General features: G+C 36.0%; 1 protein-coding gene across 1 annotated transcript in view; it reads right to left on the bottom strand.

The window, feature by feature from the left end:
• Nucleotides 1-1607: 1607 nt before the first annotated feature.
• The window catches only part of LOC125658068 (macrophage mannose receptor 1-like), a 48562-nt gene continuing 30578 nt past the window's right edge, over nt 1608-19591 (bottom strand). Inside the window, exons 11-18 of the mRNA XM_048889151.2 lie at nt 17162-17292; nt 15728-15885; nt 15353-15477; nt 8309-8442; nt 8061-8230; nt 5260-5402; nt 3305-3432; nt 1608-3033 (exon numbers count right to left, since the gene is read on the bottom strand). Of these exons, the coding sequence (XP_048745108.1) occupies nt 2945-3033; nt 3305-3432; nt 5260-5402; nt 8061-8230; nt 8309-8442; nt 15353-15477; nt 15728-15885; nt 17162-17292 (1078 nt within the window). The 3' untranslated portion in view covers nt 1608-2944. The remainder of the gene's footprint in view (nt 3034-3304; nt 3433-5259; nt 5403-8060; nt 8231-8308; nt 8443-15352; nt 15478-15727; nt 15886-17161; nt 17293-19591) is intronic.

Here is a 19591-nt window from a genome sequence, read left to right as displayed (position 1 = left end):
TCACCTGAACAGAAGACTCAACTGAACTTTTCTGATCAAAGCTTTCCGTTGTCTGTCGTTGCAACTTTTCACATTTTCATCTTCGTTCCCAGATCCAATTTAAATTAAACTTGTCACAAATCATCCTTGGGTGAAGGGGATTCAAGTTTGTTCGAATAAAGGCAACGTCCTTCTTCAAGGGGAGATAATAACGAAAATGCAAAAATAGGGTGGGTCATTTAATTTAGATATATCGACGACGTTTTATTTATTAACAATATTCATTTTCACTCACATGTAGATTCGATATATCCGAGTGAACTCGAAATAAAATACATGTACATCATAGGGTCTTCCACATTTGCTTTATACCTGGATATTTTAACATAGATGTTAACAACAAACTCACAATTCAACTCTTTGACAAATGGGATGACTTCAACTTCTTCATCGTCAACTTCCCATATCTATGTAGCAATATTCCTATTGCCTATGGTGTTTATATCTCTCAATTGAATCGATACGGACGAGCATGTTCTGCGTATGATGATTTTCTGAATCGAGGCAGACTACTGACAAATAAGTTCATGTAACAGACTCGTTAAAATTCAGCATTTCGTAAATTTTATGGTCGTTATAACGATTTAATTTACAAATACAACCTGTCATTAGGTCGTTCTTTACACTCTGATTTTCACTACGGACTACTCCGCTTTCCTGATCAACATACATGTATAGGGATCATGGTGGGTGGGAACGGTCAACATGGGGACGCTTACTCCTGTTAGTCACCTGGGCCCACCTCTGGTGTTACCAGGGGTCCGAATTTGCCCTACTTTTAATTTTGTATCCTTTATATGACTGATCATATATCGTCATCTTCACTTTTTCATGCAAGGGTATATAACTTTCGGCACTTGTACAATATATCGATATAAAGTCCGAATGGCTTCCATTTTCTAGATAGTCCGACGAATCAAAACATGTTCACATAAATTCTTATATAATCATATATTCGGCAGTATGTACTTTTTTCAAGCACAGATGTATGCAAGGATATGTAACTTTCGGTAGTTGTTTTGCAATATGTCGATTTAAAGTTCAATTGACGATTCGTAATTTTATTCGATTCGAGCATTTGCTTTACGTATGTGTTTTGTCTTTGGTACTGCATATTACGATTAGGGAAAACAAAGATGTTTTCGGATGATTTTCATACAGACAGATACATGTATATATCAGTGTATAGGTTTAAGGTGTTCGTTCATTTAAAAAAAACAAAAAAAAAAACAACACAAATACACGACTTCTAAAATAAGTCAATACCATTCTTATATATATTTTATGAACGTTAACATTTCTACAAGTCTAATAACAATTCGCTCGAATTATAAATCGAGTCAATAGCTACGGTACATGAAACTAATGAATTTGTTCAAACAATATGACCAAAATATATCAACACTGCAATGGTACAAACTCCTATCTTAAGAAAGTTGTGATCTTTTCCACAGGCTGAAGAAACAAAAGGATGGAATATCGCAAGACTCGTTGCAAGGCGTTGGGAATGTTTAGCGGATTTTTCTCAAACAAACAAAAATATAAAAAACAAACAAACAAAAGAAAACTAGCTTGAAATCTTAGCGCTTTATTTTGGCACAACCTTTAACAAGTGTACCATTGACATGAATACAATATATGGCATTTTCTCATCCGCCAGAGGAGCCAACATTTCTAATGCACCAAAGTATACAGGTCAGAATCACGAGTTTACAGTCAGAATCACGAGTTTACAGTCAGAATCACGCGTTTACAGTCAGAATCACACGTTCGTGAGAAGTTTACAGTCAGAATCACGCGTTTACAGTCAGAATCATGAGTTTACAGTCAGAATCACGCGTTTACAGTCCGAATCACGCGTTCGTGAGAAGTTTACAGTCCGAATCACGCGTTTACAGTCCGAATCACGCGTTTACAGTCAGAAGCACGCGTTTAGTCAGAAGCACGCGTTTACAGTCCGAATCACGCGTTTGCAGTCAGAATCACGCGTAAAGGAGACGTTTACGGTCAGAGTCATGAGTTAAGGAGAAGAGGTAAGACTTAGAATCCTGTATACCTGGTGTAATCGTTCCCAATTTTCTCTCTAATTCTGTTGACATAATAATTTGTGCTAAATGCCACAGAACCAATCCTTAGCTGCGTTTAAATTAAAGTTTCTCCATCTTCCTGTAACTTTCGGGAGTTAATATTGATAAGGATCCTCAGTTATTGTGACATAGCCATTTCAATGGTGTGATCAAAACTGTTATAGGAACTATTGTCTGTTCAAGGCTTTAATAAAAAATAAAAAGATTCGGAGAGATAATTAATATTAAATGGTTTAAACTAAAGCTAACAATTATGAATATTTCTCAAACAAATATGGATTCTAGCATGGCTATCAGACACCCATTCGAACTATCACGAATGTAATATGTGATGTATGTGCACATGTATATATGTAGATCTTGTTTTTTTTTTTTAAAAAAAAAAATAGAAACATGATTACTCGCTTACTTATCCTCTCCGCACCCCGGAGGACACACGAGGTAGTGGAATATATGATTTTGCTAATCAATAACTGGTCTTTATTAATTCTTGCAATTCTGGTTACATTGTAAATGTTTCATTTACAACCCAAAGAAAAATATAGCATTCCTTTTCAGAAAGAGATTTATATAAATACTTGTAATACTTAAATTCGAGTTACGAAGTGCTACATTGTGATAAAGGTGGAAAACCATCAAAAGTACATCTTAATGGCCTCTGAATTGTTGATTTCTTGTTGACGTATATTATCATCTGACAGGTGTTCACAATATGTTTAACATGTAAATGTACGTTTGTACAAAACTGTCACGCACACGTGTTTCCCACAATTCTCTAGCTTTCAAATAATGGCGAGAAGTCTGTGTTAAATTGTTAGTTATCGTAGTACAAGGAGAACAGATGCAAGGAGACTGACGAAGACTGTGAGAGATGGACGAAGAAACTCGGCGCCGCCTACACTAACACCTACAAACAGTCATACAGTTATTCAATATCTAAATACAAATCCGATATCACTGTTTGAAATAGAATTGGTTGTTTGCTTTGAAATTTCGTTTTCAGTCATGGAGTCGTTAATTAGATATTGTTTCAAATCTGATCCTTCTAGATTCCAATTCAGTAATACCTGTATCTTTTCAGTAATACCTGTATCTTTTCGTTCGATTATAGGGTAAAATAATATTTGTTTACACATACATTTCAAATGTAGGTACATGTATTTTAGATGTATGCTTACCTTGGGCGTATTTTGAGCAGATAAAACCCAATTTTGCATTACAGTTGATTGTGAAATATCTTCCCCCAAATCCCAGCCAAGTGCAGTCCTTAGTGCCTTTAGGGTCTAGCGGTTCTCCCCTCCAGTTTCTGAAATTTGTGTACTTTGCTTAAACTTTTGTAAATCATGTTTTCAGGAATTTTGGAAAGGTTGGTTCTTTAAAACACGTGTAGATAGATATGTAGACAGACAGACAGACGGACGGGCAGACAGAGAGAGCTTTTTGTCATTTTGTTCTTTTTACAAAGATGTTGGCATATTAGAATCAAACATTAAAAGTAGATAAAGTACAAAAATTATGCATTAGTTCGATCAACAAGAGGCCTATGGGCCGCATCGCTCACCCCAGTCACCTTGGCCTTTGAAAAGATTTTCCTCCATGAAATACATGTATGAAGCCATATCACTCACCATTCAAAAGTTACGAGGAAGGTTAAATTAAATTTAAAGCTTTAAATAGTTACAATTTTGAAATTCAGGTCAACTTCGGAGGCCACGGTAACAAAGTTAAGGATCAAGAAATGAAATATAACTAAGGTTTTTTTTTCAAAAGGAGGAATAAACAAAATATTAAACTTAAAGCCCTACCTTAAATAGTTCAGGAGATATTGGGTCCGACTTTAGTCGCAGGGACATAAAAAATTAATCCACGGAATACTTGCATTTTGATATCTTTTAGTATTTTCCTTCTAATCTTGAAAAGAATTTGTTTTAATAAATAATCTGCATATTTCCATATAAAACTTGTTGCCCTACCCTACTCCTGAATTGAACTTGAATTTGAACTACTTGAAAATGTTTGCATATTGATATTACTAATCATGGCTCTGCTATTCTTCAGACGAAGATTTTATAAGATATTTGCCTTTATATTCTTAATCTTATGTAAAAATTTGGTTCCCTATTGTGGCCCTACCCTACCCCTGGAGGTCAAGATTTGAACAAATTTGAATCCGCACTACCTGGAGATGCTTGCATATTTTTTAAATATGACTAATCACGGCCTTGTTGTTCTTGAGAAGAAAACTTTTAGAAATTTTTTCCCTATATATTCCTATGTAAAACTGTTGTGGCCTTACCCTAACCCGGCGGCCATGATTTGAACAAATTTGAATATACACTATGTCAGGAAGCTTTGAATCTACACTATGTCAGGAAGCTTTCATGTAAATTTCAACTTTAACTTGTCTGGTCCAGTGATCCTTGGAAAGATTTTTAAATGACCCCACTCTATGTTTGCCTTTTCTAAATTATCTCCCCCTTGAAGGGTACATGATCAACTTGAAACCCTTTATCCAAGGATAATTTGTGCCAAGTTTGATTGAAATTGGCCTTGTGGTTTTGGAGAAGAAGATGAAAATGTGAAAAGTTAACGACGACAACGAATTTCAATCAGAAAACATTGGTTCAGGTGAGTTAAAAACACTCGGTAACATTCTGCATGTACTGCATTGTGCTACGAATAAATTAAGTTGCATTTACTCAATCTCACCTGTTTGTCATTTTTTAAAGCAGTGAAGTTATTTTCTATATCGGCAATTCTTCTAACGTTTGTAAAAATTTAAAAAACCCAGATGTTACTTAAAACGTAGCAACACAAAAAAAATATTTGATTTTACCTGGAGTCGCATAACTCTTGTCAGATGAAATATTTCAACGAACAAAATATATTGACGCTGTAGGGTACCTGGATACATTAACATAATGCGTACTCACATGACTATGTTATTAGGCGGGTTGTCTAATGCGTACTCACATGACTATGTTATTGGGCGGGTTGTCTAATGCGTACTCAGATGCCTATGTTATTGGGCGGGTTATCTAATGCGTACTCACATGACTATGTTATTGGGCGGGTTGTCTAATGAGTACTCACATGACTATGTTATTGGGCGGGTTGTCTAATGCGTACTCACATGACTATGTTATTGGGCGGGTTGTCCGTTTTGTAGGGATATGTCCAAGTTCCCTCAACATTTCTGTCATTCAAACCCGTCCAGAACTGTCCGCGCAGTGTAGCAGCAGTAGTGATGTTCGGTAGTATACCTTGCAGCCATTGCTGTAAATCAAAATTTGATATATTCACATTGGATTCAACCACTTCTACTATTGATAGCTTGACATTGAATTAATTTAATTCATAACTATAACTTTTAATCTGATTTAGTGGGGTCCTGCTAATCTTGAAAATGATTTGTTTTAATTTCCACTAAATTTCCATATCCGACTTTGATCTTTTGTGGCTCTAGAATTGAACAAACTTAAAATTTACACTACTTGAAGATACTTGCATATTATTATGACTAATCATGGCCCTGCTGTTCTCGAGAAGATTATTTAAAGATATGTTCCTATATATTCCCATATAAAACTTTGATCCCCTATTGTGGACCCATCCAACCCCGGGGATCATGGTTTGAACAGACGTCAATCCACACTACCTTGGAATGCTTGTATATTGAAATGAGCAACCCTGACCCTGTTCAGTGTTCTTGAAAAGATTTTAAAAGATGTTTCCTACATATCTAATGTAAACTTTGATCCCATATTTCGGTCTCAGCGTACCCCTAGGGACCACAATTTGAATCTGCACTACCTGGGGATGCTTGCTTATTAATATGAGTAACCATAGCACTGTTGTTTTTCAAAAGATTTTTAAAGATTTATCGAATATATCCTCTTGTAAAACTTCGTTCCCCCTATTGTGGCACCATCATGTCCCTGGGGTCAATGCTTTGAACAAACTAAAATTTTCACTATGTCAGGAAGCTTAGAGTCACAACCCTGGAATTGCAAAATTTACAATTTTCTTACATCCTTTTTTGCTTTTCCTAAATATGCAATTAGTTTCATAGTGTACCATATCAGCAAACTTTAAGAAGTCTTTCAAACGATAAAGACAATAATCACTATAAGCATTTTGCTCTGGAACCAAACCCTTACCTCCTAGAATCATTTTGGTAAAATACTACTTACTCCTTCTAAATATCCATATAGTTTCAATTTAGTATCAATAGCATCAAAGCCATATGTTTTGCTAATATACACTATATCACTATATATACACTATATCACTATATATACACTATATCACTATATATACACTATATCACTATGTATACGAAGTTTGGTCCCGCCCTGGAGTCAGAATCGCTACCACCGGGATCATGAAATTTACAATTTTGGTAGACGCCTTCCTGCTCTGCAACACTATACATTTAGTTTTTCTTATACATTTGCGGTTCTAGAGAGGAAAATTTTTGAAAAAAAATTCCCTTTTAGCAGTTTTTGCCCCACCACTAAGGCTCAAGGATGCAGGAATCCTGCAATTTACAAGTTATGTCTCTCAAGTCCCAAAGATGCTTTACACCATTTGAAAAGAATTGAAATGGTAGTTAGCAAGAAATTAAAAATGTTCAATTGTTAAGGCACGACGGACGCAGACTAACTGAGTTTACTCAGGTGACCTAAAAAGGTTTGACACTTCATTTGAAGAAACTTAAATTCCCTTTACCCAAGCATTTTGTGGCAATTTAACTGAAATTAGCCCTTTGGTTCTTTTAAAAGAAGTTAAAAATGTTAAAAGTTTACGGACGGACAAAGTGTGATCAGAAAAGCTTACTTGATCTTTCAGTTCATGTGAGCTAAAAATCAGAAATGCTAATCAATATCTTCAAGTGAAAGCCGCTTTCCATTTAGGGCAACTTAACAAAATATATTAAAGGGAAAGGCAACCCTAACCACATTGTTGCTTTTATGAATAAAGTATTACTTACCGGTACTGATATAGTAATGACAATCTTTAACAACAACAACAACAACAACCCTTGTTTAACGATAAAATCAATATTAATCTATCATATACATGTATTTTAAATTACCCGCCGCTAAGAGAGCGGTCATTGAAGTTTAATCTATGACGTCACACTGTTGGTTCCCATTTATTTCATCAGCAGCACTGTAAACATGACAAGTCACGAACAGTTGAGTTTGGAGCCCTATAGATTTGAGCCCGTTCTTATGCAAGAAGAAATTGTGAAAGGAAGACTTTCAGTTGAGTAGCAGACGATATACATTTCTTCATACAAATGTCTCGAATCTCAGCCTGTCATTACGCAAATGATGGATCCACAGTCTACATAGTCTTTTCTTTTCAAATGACTTTGTTGAGTCAGGAATTTCGGGGGGGGGGGGGTTCACATCTCCCCTTCGCATTAGTGCAATTAACAGCTTGAAAAGAAGGCATCAACCTATTTAATTGTAAAATCTACCACATGCACATCTTAGAATCTCATCAAAACCGGAACAGACGGTGTAACGTCAAAATTATTGATTTTTGTGGTCTTGAAAACAAAAGAGCTTCACATCATGGCAGCCTCTATAGATGGCGAGAATTTCAATTTCTATCGTTTTCAAATTAGTACCGAACCTTATCTAGGATGTATATCAACAGAATAGAATGCAAATTTCTATCATATGATTGATCCTATCATCTATCATGTAAAATTTTTGTGGGTTGCCTTCCCATTTAAGGTACATTCTGCTATCAATCTGAAACTATCAAAATTATAATACTAGTCGATGAACTGGACCATCGACGTTTCAAATACTACACGGGTGTGATCAATAAAGCAACAGTAGATGATGATAATGACGATGATAATAATAATGATGATGATAATGACGATGATAATGACGATGATGATAGTGATGGTACCATTTCTTCCTGATCGTTGACTGCCAGTAATTTAGCTGGTTGGTTGACATCAGTCGTCATGCTGTAACATTGAGTCTTGGCTTCAAACCAGTTTCTCGTATCATTGAATGCAGAAAAATAGTAACATTCATAATTATCACTTCTCTGCATCCATCCAGGGGGACAATCACCTAAGCACGAAGATATACAATGTGAAAGGAAATATAGTCAGAAATAATTAACACAAAAACATGACGATAAGCATTTACCTTGATTTAGATTGGGATATTCGCAGATGTACTGAAAGGATAAGGTGCAGTCTGAATCGTTCCAAATATAATCTGGGTTAATGGTAGCACAATCCTCGTTACCATTCCATTGATTGGGTTCTTGGTTCCAGTTTCTAAATGGATGATATATAATAGTCAGTAGGTTGTGTTAATACGGGTGTTTCTGAATGGATGATTATCAATCTGTAGGTTGTGTAAATACGGGTGTTTCTGAGTGGATGATTAACAATTAATCAGTAGATTGTGTAAATACGGGTGTTTCTGAATCGATGATTAACAATAAGTAGGTTGTGTAAATACGGGTGTTGCTAAAACGCGGGACGGGGAATATTGTATGCAGTAATGTTACGAGGAAGTCAGCATTTTGTAAAATGAAAAGGCTTATTATGAACAAGAGAAGCAGAAATTACAGAAAGTCATCCTCAGAATTCAATGTTTCATATACTTCATACTAATGCATACATATTTTAAAACCATTATAATTCATTATGAAAAATTCAAAGCAAGAACACCACTCCCCTCTTCCGATTGTGACAATATGTTGTTTCTCTATTAAAAAGCAAAATAAATTTACTGAAAAAAGACTTGAATTATCTAACTCCTTTATTTTATTACTCTATCCTGGCTGTCACCTTAGGAAAGTATTTTATGAGCCTATCCAATGAATAAAAGGTTTTGTACCCCCTCCTGAACACATTGTAAACGATAAGATAATTTTTAAAATGTACATTATGTGATAGTTTGAACATCTACCTGTACCGATGTCTCGCGGATTTGTGTCCAACCCGTAGAGATACAGTAAAAAATCCGATTGATTGATTGATTGATTGAATATTGTTTAACGTCCCTCTCGAGAATATTTCACTCATATGGAGACGTCACCACTGCTGGTGGAGGGCTGCAAAATTTAGGCCTATACTCGGCGCTTATGGCCATTGAACAGGGAGGGATCTTTATCGTGCCACACCTGCTGTCACACGGGACCTCAGGTTTTGTGGTCTCATCCGAAGGACCATCCTATTTAGTCGCCTCTTACGACAAGCAAGGAGGTACTGAGGACCTTTTCTAACCCGGATCCCCAAGGGATTAAAAAAATCCGATTGATACGGATATCCTAGTAAGAGGAATTAAAAAAAAATTATTTCAAAATATAAGAAATAGCTAAAAGGCTAACAGAGAATTTTTGTTTGAATAGAATTAAATGGTCATCTCATAATGATATACAAGTATAGATTAGAAACGAACTGCCATGAGTTATCGCCTATTTAGGATTGGAGTACCTCGGTCACTCAGCCTCTATAATAAAAAAATAATAAATCGAACACAATATGTTTAAAGCTGTCGGCGGCGGCAATTTTTTTAAATGTGTCGCTAAAACGTTTCTTCAATGCGAGATATAAAATTCTAAACTCAATTTGAACTCAACGAAGGTCTAAAACGCACTGAAAACGAGAAAATTAGCAGTACCAGAATTTTTGTCTTGCAAGACAGTCTTTTCCTGACGTAATCAGAGATATGCAAGTGACCTCTGGGTCAAACCCTCGGAGGCTGATATACGCATGTGCAGTGTATCGGACAGATTCAGCAAGAAAAAGGAATAAAAGAGAAGTTAATGCTAGATTAAACAAAAACAAAATATATGTTGGGGACCAGTACGATCGTTGGACGAAACTGTCTTTGAAAACAAACATCGAAGTTGCAAAGATTCTGCTTGACAAGTAAGTGTGTACAACTTTATTATATCCATTATTTTGCACGATATTAATGATAAGATCATATATTATCGTTGTTTTATACATACCACACTCCCTGTTGGGTATACACATACACAGTATACTGTGTAAATACATGTGCGTTAAATACGTATTACCACGAAAGGGGAAGGGGGGCATATAAACTCGGTGTGTTCTTTCTTTTCTCTACCTCGCTAACATCTCTGTCAATGCCGAAATTACAAGCTTCTTGTATAACGCTTTGCAAACTTTTATACAAAATAGTTTACCTACCTTAATCAATTGATGGTGCAGAATTTTAGAGTAACATTGTTTTACCGTTTGTAAAAAAAACTCAAAAAAGGATGATATGGATTTGCTCGAGGAATCGATCCAAAGCGAGATTTAGAATTCCGGCAAAAAAGTTATCAATTTGAGGTCAAATTTTTGTCTATCAGCACTCAAATATCTCCAAATTATAAAGTTTCTTAATTTCACTGACAACAGGGTTATAGTTGTTTTTTTTTTAAATAGATGATCTATTTGGCAAATAACACTGTTTTCTCATTTCTGTGGTCAATTTTGACAGTACTTTCCCTTCAAAGAGCAAGATGGCAATTGTGCCCATGGACAAATTAAACATTTTCAGATTTGTTGTGAATTGCAGATTTATTATAACAATGAAACTTTCATGGACACAACTGAGTTTAGAATTGCAACATCTGAACACTCGCATATTTTCCCACATTTTATATAGAACTTATTATAACTATTATAATAGGTAACACTGATTGGACATACATTTTGTATAGAATTATCCACACACGGTCTATTTTGTGAAGATGAAAAACAATTAAAGTATAAAACCGATCAAACCGAAGTCATACACATTTAACGTACTGCTCTGTAATGATACTGGAGTGTCGGTGTGTTTGGTATCGCAATTCAACCTGATTCGTTAAACACTTGCTAAATCCGTAAACTAATTACAAATCATATTTTGGTAAAGTTTTATTAGAGCTCATTATTATTAAAGTTAAGGCGATCTCAAACAAATCTATTTCACAACGATAAGATATTCACAAATAAATATTCATTTGTTGTTTTGTTTCATTCCTATATGAACTATATACTTGATAAACGCATATATAATTTAGATGGCCTTTAAAATGTTCAATCAACTCCGGAACCAGTTTCGACTTTTATTTTACACATCGTGCATAAGATTTAAAACCCCTGTAGGCCACCCCCCCCCCCTTTTTCCATATGACCCTGTTTTCTTAATTAAAATAAAGCATATTTTCCCGATTTTTTGGTGTTATATTATCTACATTCTAATTCTCAAATTCCATTCTGTTCCGTTTTCCGTTCCGTGTTTTAGCAACACAACACCTCCACCTTCCACCCCCAAAAAACTACACAGAAACGCAGGACTTGAAGACTTGCATCATCTTTTTTTCTTTGATAGATCGGTCATTTAACACATCATTTATGTCCATACGGTACAAAGAATATCGTGCGAAATGAGTCATTTACATGTCATCATTTCTAAATAAAAATAGCGTAATTTAAATGATCATTCTTTGTTATCTGCATCTCCCAAATTTTCCCGCAGAGGGATAATTCAAACGTATCTTCAACAACTGCAGTTCAAGTCAGTAGGACCCAGGGTCAGATAACAATGAATGAACCATATAGTCTAGTCAATCTAGCAAATCACCTCAAAGTAATTGCAACAGAAACAAACTCGATGGAATTTAATAAACAAAAGCTTGGTTAACAACATACAAAAAATCGGACAAAATCGGACAATGGGAAATATTTCAAATTTAGACTTATATGTTTTAGAAAACCATCGATATTTTGTGGTGTTTACGGCACGCCGTACACGTAAAGGGCAGTAACTTAACTTAATAATTCATCGGAATAAAGTTATACACGACGATTTAAAGTACATGTAATAAAAAACGCGTTTAAATAGCTTAACAGTTGTATTAAAAAGGTGATTTTAAGACCTTCTATATACATACAATATTGCTCATTTCTGTTGCAATTAGTTTGAAGTTTTGCTCATATATGAGCTACATGTAGATTGACTAGACTAATACCCTGTTTTACACTTATTGAATTACGTATTATTACACAAGAATATCAGCAAAACTCCCCCAAGTGCTTGCAACGAATAAAGTACTTCATATAATGAACGACTTGATAAAGAGATTTCTCTACTTGTAAAAGAAATGTGTAGTGCGCAAATGTGTTTCTATTCTAACAAATGTTTAGTGCTCAGACTCGCATGTATAATCACAGGCCTGTCTGTGAAAAATTGTTGAAATAAAGGCCTTTTTCATATAATTATACAAGCCACATGTTTTGAGTGACTTAGACCTTTCAAATGACCTTTGTCCAATAGTCATTCGCACAATGATCAATAACTGTTGAAATAAGATTTTTTTCATATATAAGGCATATGTTCTGAGTGACATTGACCTTTACAAAATGACATTGAGTGACCTCTATCCGAAAATCATTCGCACAATGATCAATAACTGTTGAAGCGGAAAAAAGAAACGCAAGTTCAGTTTTAGACACGTGGACGAAATTTAAATAAATAAGACATTGAGCTGCCTTCTTACACTGTGAAAATGCTCTTCAGTTAAAATTCAGCTGACCGTGACCCCACCCGACGCTCCATGCCTCCAGCAGATCTTTCAAGAAAGTGTGCATTTGGGATACTCCTGCGCCATATGTGTTGGTAAATCATTACAAATGGAACATAGGAACAGTACAAATTAGATACACAACATTCCTTTTCGAAGGGATTGTAGAGTGAAATGCCTCGGTTGAATGAAGTCAATAGGGGTAGGACCATTGCTATGATAATGCAGGGGCGTAGCCCAGCAATGTGGTGTACATGAGACAACAATATTCCATTTAGTTGGGCGTCTCAGACCCAAAGGGAGACTGGGTGACCGTCTCAGGAGCGGGAGCCCGTGCGTTACGTCACGACGTCAAGATAGAGGCATACGTCTTTCGCACTTCCGTAACTGATTTCAAATATCGACGGTGAATACACGCCAAATTTTCGGCGCTCGTGGTCGGCCAGTGTGTTCAAGAACAGTTAGGAATAGGTTGTGGGAGTTCATTAAAGGTCACGACGTCCCTATATTGGTACGCCACTTATGCAGAGGCGACGCCAATGTCGAATGCAGTGGCTGCTTGCACATGCACCCAATCGGTCTCGTTTGGCCAATTGGAGACGCGTCTTGTTCACTGACGAGTGTCGCTTAACAGGTTACGCCGGAGTGAGCAATATTCTGACGCTTGCGTAACGGAAAGCGACATATTTAGGGGAGGATTTGTAATGATATGGGTAGGGATATCTCAAGGCGTGAAAACACTTCTCGTGATCATCCATTATGGCAATATCACAGCAGTAATATATAGGAATCAGTCTTAGACCACACGCCCTTCCTTATTATCCATCAACGTAACCTTACGTTACAGCAGGACAACGCAAGGCCCCCTGTTGTTAAGGTTTGTCGTGACTTTCTGGCTCAAAACAACGTCCCAGTTCTTGATTGGCCACCAGACAGTCCGGATTTGTGACCAATCGAACATTTGTAGGACGAGCTGGCCAGTAGGGTTCGGAAGCGCGTCAACGTCCCGTATAAAGTCGCTCAACTCACGCAGGCCTTTATTCTGGAGTGGAATAATATTCCTCAAAGGACAATAAACACCTTGATGGGGTCGATGTTAAGGAGAGTAAGAGCAGCGACTGAAGCCAGGGGTGGGTACACGTGCGACTGATTTGGATCAGGAAACGGCGTAGACCTAGGATACCCTTGTTTGAACAGTTCACGAAAACGTCATCTGTGACAGCACAACAAAATCAATTTATGTATATTCTTATTCCTCAATATGTGTTTTGTCTAATTCTACCATAGTAGTCAACCGACATAAATAGCATAATGATGAAATAATAGACAAACCCTAAAAATGAACTAATCGTCAATGAATCATGTAAGATGATAAATATCGAAAATAAATATAAATCGCTAGTATATTAATGAAATCATTTTTTTTCTTCATATACCGGTATAACTTATAAGGCATAATAAAGGATTATCATTAGTGATTGCTCATTCAGACTTTACAATCTCAGTACTGTCTTAAGCTCATCTTACATGTGGCTAAACTTTTCCCAAGCCACCAGAGTAACAGTACTTTGATTTATATACACATACACTTTATACCCACCATTGGTACTATACTAGGACATGTTATACTATTCTAGTACTTGTTATATTATACTAGGACTTGTTATATTATACTAGTACTTGTTATACTATACTAGTACTTGTTATATTATACTAGTACTTGTTATATTATACTAGGACTTGTTATATTATACTAGTACTTGTTATATTATAATAGGACTTGTTATATTATACTAGTACTTGTTATATTATACTAGGACTTGTTATATTATACTAGGACATGTTATACTATTCTAGTACTTGTTATATTATACTAGGCTTTTTATATTATACTAGTACTTGTTATATTATACTAGTACTTGTTATACTATACTAGTACTTGTTATATTATACTAGGACTTGTTATATTATACTAGTACTTGTTATATTATACTAGGACTTGTTATATTATACTAGTACTTGTTATACTATACTAGTACTTGTTATAATATACTAGTACTTGTTATATTATACTAGTACATGTTATACTATACTAGTACTTGTTATACTATACTAGTACTTGTTATATTATACTAGGACTTGTTATATTATACTAGGACTTGTTATATTATACTAGTACTTGTTATATTATACTAGGCTTTTTATATTATACTAGTACTTGTTATATTATACTAGTACTTGTTATATTATACTAGTACATGTTATACTATACTAGTACTTGTTATATTATACTAGGACTTGTTATACTATACTAGTACTTGTTATACTATACTTGTTATATTATACTAGTACTTGTTATATTGTAGTTGTTATACTATTCTAGTACTTGTTATATTATACTAGGACTTCTTATATTATACTAGTACTTGTTATACTATACTAGTACTTGTTATATTATACTAGTACTTGTTTTATTATACTAGTTATACTATATCAGTACTTGTTATACTATACTAGTACTTGTTATACTATACTAGTACTTGTTATATTATACTAGTACTTGTTATATTATACTAGTTCATGTTATACTATACTAGTACTTGTTATATTATACTAGTACTTGTTATATTGCGCTTAATACAAGTACTCACACCATGGAGACGTTGTATGGGGTGTTGTCCGCCCATCTGTAATTTCCTTCGTTAGCCTGATCATTCAGTCCAGTAAAGTATAGCCTGTTGTGGCCATTCATGATCATTTGTTGTTCCAACCAATACTGCAATTTAGAAGATGTTTAATTGAGAGAGAGAGAGAGAGAGAGAGAGAGAGAGAGAGAGAGAGAGAGAGAGAGAGATGGATAGATATTTACATTCCGCATCACAAGATCGTATAAAATGTAGATACTTTATATACTGTGAAACCATTAAAACATTCATGTACAGTAACATGTTAGGAATTCATCTTTCAGTTAGTAATTAGAGTTCATCTTTCATCTTCAAAAATTCTGATGATAAACATAGCCTTGCCCTGTCGTCCATTGAATCAATCTTCATCAGATCTCCTCCCAGCGACATACAGATGGACCTGGCCTGTGAATATGTGGACGACGGTTTGTCGTAGAACTGATAACATTTCTTATTGGCTCTAACCCATCCACCACAGCCCATGTAATACTCTGTGTGCACTGTAAGAGAAGTTAAGGAGGCATCGTCATAATGGCTGACTTCCTTTCAAAACACGAATGAAAATATAAATATTACTGAAATTAAAGCTAATAACTCATTGGGTTACGGTGTCCACTGCAAATCTGTGGATCGCGAGTTTGAGTCCATGCAGCAGGAATTTTCACTCCCCCTTCCAGATTACTTTCAACTAAAACTGCATTTTTTTTTACTAAATAAAGTAAATTTGAAAGTTTTCTATTTCAAATTATTCTTGTACATAACATTCACTCTTCATCCATATCATTTTTAGCCGAGTTGCAACGAAGTTGAACTCGGCTATTGGTTTGGTGATGCGGGCGGGCGGGCGGTTGGGCGTCAACAATTGGTTTCCGGATGATAACTCAAAAAGTTTACAATCTAATCAAATGAAACTTTGATATATTGTTGGGTACCAAGTAAGGAAGACCCCTTTTGATTTTGGAGAAAAACTGTCAAAGGTCAAGGTCACAGTGACCGAAAATAGAATGAAAATTTCAGAAAAATTTGGTTTCCGGATGATAACTCAGAAAGTTTAAATCCGAATCAAATGAAACCCTTGATATATTGTTGGGTACCAGGTAAGGAAGACCCCCTATTGATTTTGGAGAAAAAAGGTCAAAAGTCAAGGTCACAGTGACCGAATATAGAATGAAAATTTCAGAAATATTTGGTTTCCGGATGATAACTCAGAAAGTTTAAACCCGAATCAAATGATACTTAAAGATATTGTTATGTACAGGAAGACCCCTATTGATTTTGGAGAAAATGGGTCAAAAGTCAAGGTCACAGTGACCGAAAATAGATTTAAAATTCCAAAAAAAAATTAGTTTCCGGAGAATAACTTGAAATTTTTTAATTTTCATCAAATGAAACTTGGTTATATTGTTGGATACCAGCAAAGCAAGGCCCCTATTGATTTTGGAGAAAAAAGGTCAAAGGTCAAGGTCACAGTGACCAAAAATAGATTGAAAACTTCAGACAAATATGGTTTCTGGACAGTAAATTGAAAAGTTTAAAACTGAAATTAGTTCTTCAAAATTATAAATATGCCACATCATTCCTGACTTTACAATGTATCCCATGCAACTCGGCTTATGCACCCCTGGGTGCATATATTGATTTTTTTTTCTGGTGTAGCATCCCTCTTTAAATCCTCATTGTTTCCCATCCACCTTACATTATTTGCTACACTAATTTTTTTTAAAATGATGCTATGTTCAGCTGCTTGGTTAACAACGAAATATAATAGAATCTCACCACTTTTGGACTCTTTGGAACAGATATAGTTAAATCGTTTGTTACAATCTTGGTCGGAGAACGTCCCGTCTGTTTTTAATATTGCACAATCCTCATTCTTATTGAGATGGTCCGGTTCCTTGGCCCAATTCCTGAGAAAATTCAAAGAATAGTTTTATTATGATATCAGAATGAATAGATCATACACAACCAGAGCCCGTACATTATCTTAAATCATTATTAATGGATTCAAAGAGCAAAATTTGGTACGTATCTAATCTGTTGAGTTCTTCGAGTCGTTAGTTGGTTTCGTTATATTTTTCTATTATTAAGGAATTGTAGATAGAGAAACCTACTAAAGCTACATAGATAACAGCTTTTAGTTTAAAGAAATATATAAGGAAGAATTGTCTTGCAAGACAATAATTATTCAATCACCTAATTCATGCACCTGCTTTGAAGGTAAAACGTGTTTGAAGTCATCAAATACTGGTGTTATTACTTAAACAATAAATTATCATTTTTTGAAAGATGTACATGTAGTATCATAACTGCAACGGCCGGTGCGTTAGCATACAATAAGAATAAGGTGCGGTGCGTTAGCATACAAATAGAATAAGGCGCAGTGCGTTAGCATACAAATAGAATAAGGCGCAGTGCGTTAGCATACAAATAGAATAAGGCGCAGTGCGTTAGCATACACATAGATTAAGGCGCGGTTCGTTAGCATGCAAATAGAATAAGGTGCGGTGCGTTAGCATACCAATAGAATAAGGCGCAGTGCGTTAGCATACAAATAGAATAAGGCGCAGTGCGTTAGCATACAAATAGAATAAGGTGCGGTGCGTTAACATACAAATAGAATAAGGTGCGGTGCGTTAGCATACAAATAGAATAAGGTGCGGTGCGTAAGCATACAAATAGAATAAGGCGCGGTGCTTTAGCATACAAATAGAATAAGGTGCGGTGCGTTAGCATACAAATAGAATAAGGTGGGGTGCGTTAGCATACAAATAGAATAAGGCGCGGTGCGTTAGCATACAAATAGAATAAGGCTTAGTGAGTTAGCATAGAAATAGATTAAGGCGCGGTGCGTTAGCATACAAATAGATTAAGGCGCGGTGCGTTAGCATGCAAATAGAATAAGGGGCGGTGCGTTAGCATACAAATAGATTAAGGCGCGGTTCGTTAGCATACAAATAGAATAAGGTGCGGTGCGTTAGCATACCAATAGAATAAGGCGCAGTGCGTTAGCATACAAATAGAATAAGGTGAGGTGCGTTAGCATACAAATAGAATAAGGCGCGGTGCGTTAGCATACAAATAGAATAAGGCGCAGTGAGTTACATGTAGCATACAAATAGATTAAGGCGCGGTGCGTTAGCATGCAAATAGAATAAGTCGCGGTGCGTTAGCATACAAATAGAATAAGGTGCGTTGCTTAGCATACAAATAGAATAAGGCGCGGTGCGTTAGCATGCAAATAGAATAAGGCGCGGTGCGTAAGCATACAAATAGAATAAGGCGCGGTGCGTTAGCATACAAATAGATTAAGGCGCGGTGCGTTAGCATGCAAATAGAATAAGGGGCGGTGCGTTAGCATACAAATAGAATAAGGTGCGGTGCGTTAGCATACAAATAGAATAAGGTGGGGTGCGTTAGCATGCAAATAGAATAAGGCGCGGTGCGTTTGCATGCAAATAGAATAAGGCGCGGTGCGTAAGCATACAAATAGAATAAAGCGCGGTGCGTTAGCATACAAATAGAATAAGGCGCAGTGCGTTAGCATACAAATAGATTAAGGCGCAGTGCGTTAGCATACAAATAGATTAAGGCGCGGTGCGTTAGCATGCAAATAGAATAAGGCGCAGTGCGTTAGCATACAAATAGAATAAGGTGCGGTGCATTAGCATACAAATAGAATAAGGCGCGGTGTGTTAGCATACAAATAGAATAAGGCGCAATGCGTTAGCATACAAATAGAATAAGGCGCAATGCGTTAGCATACAAATAGAATAAGGCGCGGTGCGTTAGCATACAAATAGATTAAGGCGCAGTGCGTTAGCATACAAATAGAATAAGGTGCGGTGCGTTAGCATACAAATAGATTAAGGCGCAGTGCGTTAGCATACAAATATATTAAGGTGCGGTGCGTTAGCATACCAATAGAATAAGGTGCAGTGCGTTAGCATGCCAATAGAATAAAGCGCAGTGCGTTAGCATACAAATAGAATAAGGTGCGGTGCGTTAGCATACAAATAGAATAAGGCGCGGTGCGTTAGCATACAAATAGAATAAGGTGCGGTGCGTTAGCATACAAATAGAATAAGGTGCGGTGCGTTAGCATACAAATAGAATAAGGCGCGGTGCGTTAGCATACAAATAGAATAAGGTGTGGTGCGTTAGCATACAAATAGATTAAGGCGCAGTGCGTTAGCATGCAAATAGAAT

This window comes from Ostrea edulis, chromosome 9 (assembly GCF_947568905.1).
Source record: "Ostrea edulis chromosome 9, xbOstEdul1.1, whole genome shotgun sequence".
NCBI lineage: Eukaryota > Metazoa > Mollusca > Bivalvia > Ostreida > Ostreidae > Ostrea > Ostrea edulis.
This window is presented reverse-complemented; position numbering and strand designations above follow the sequence as displayed.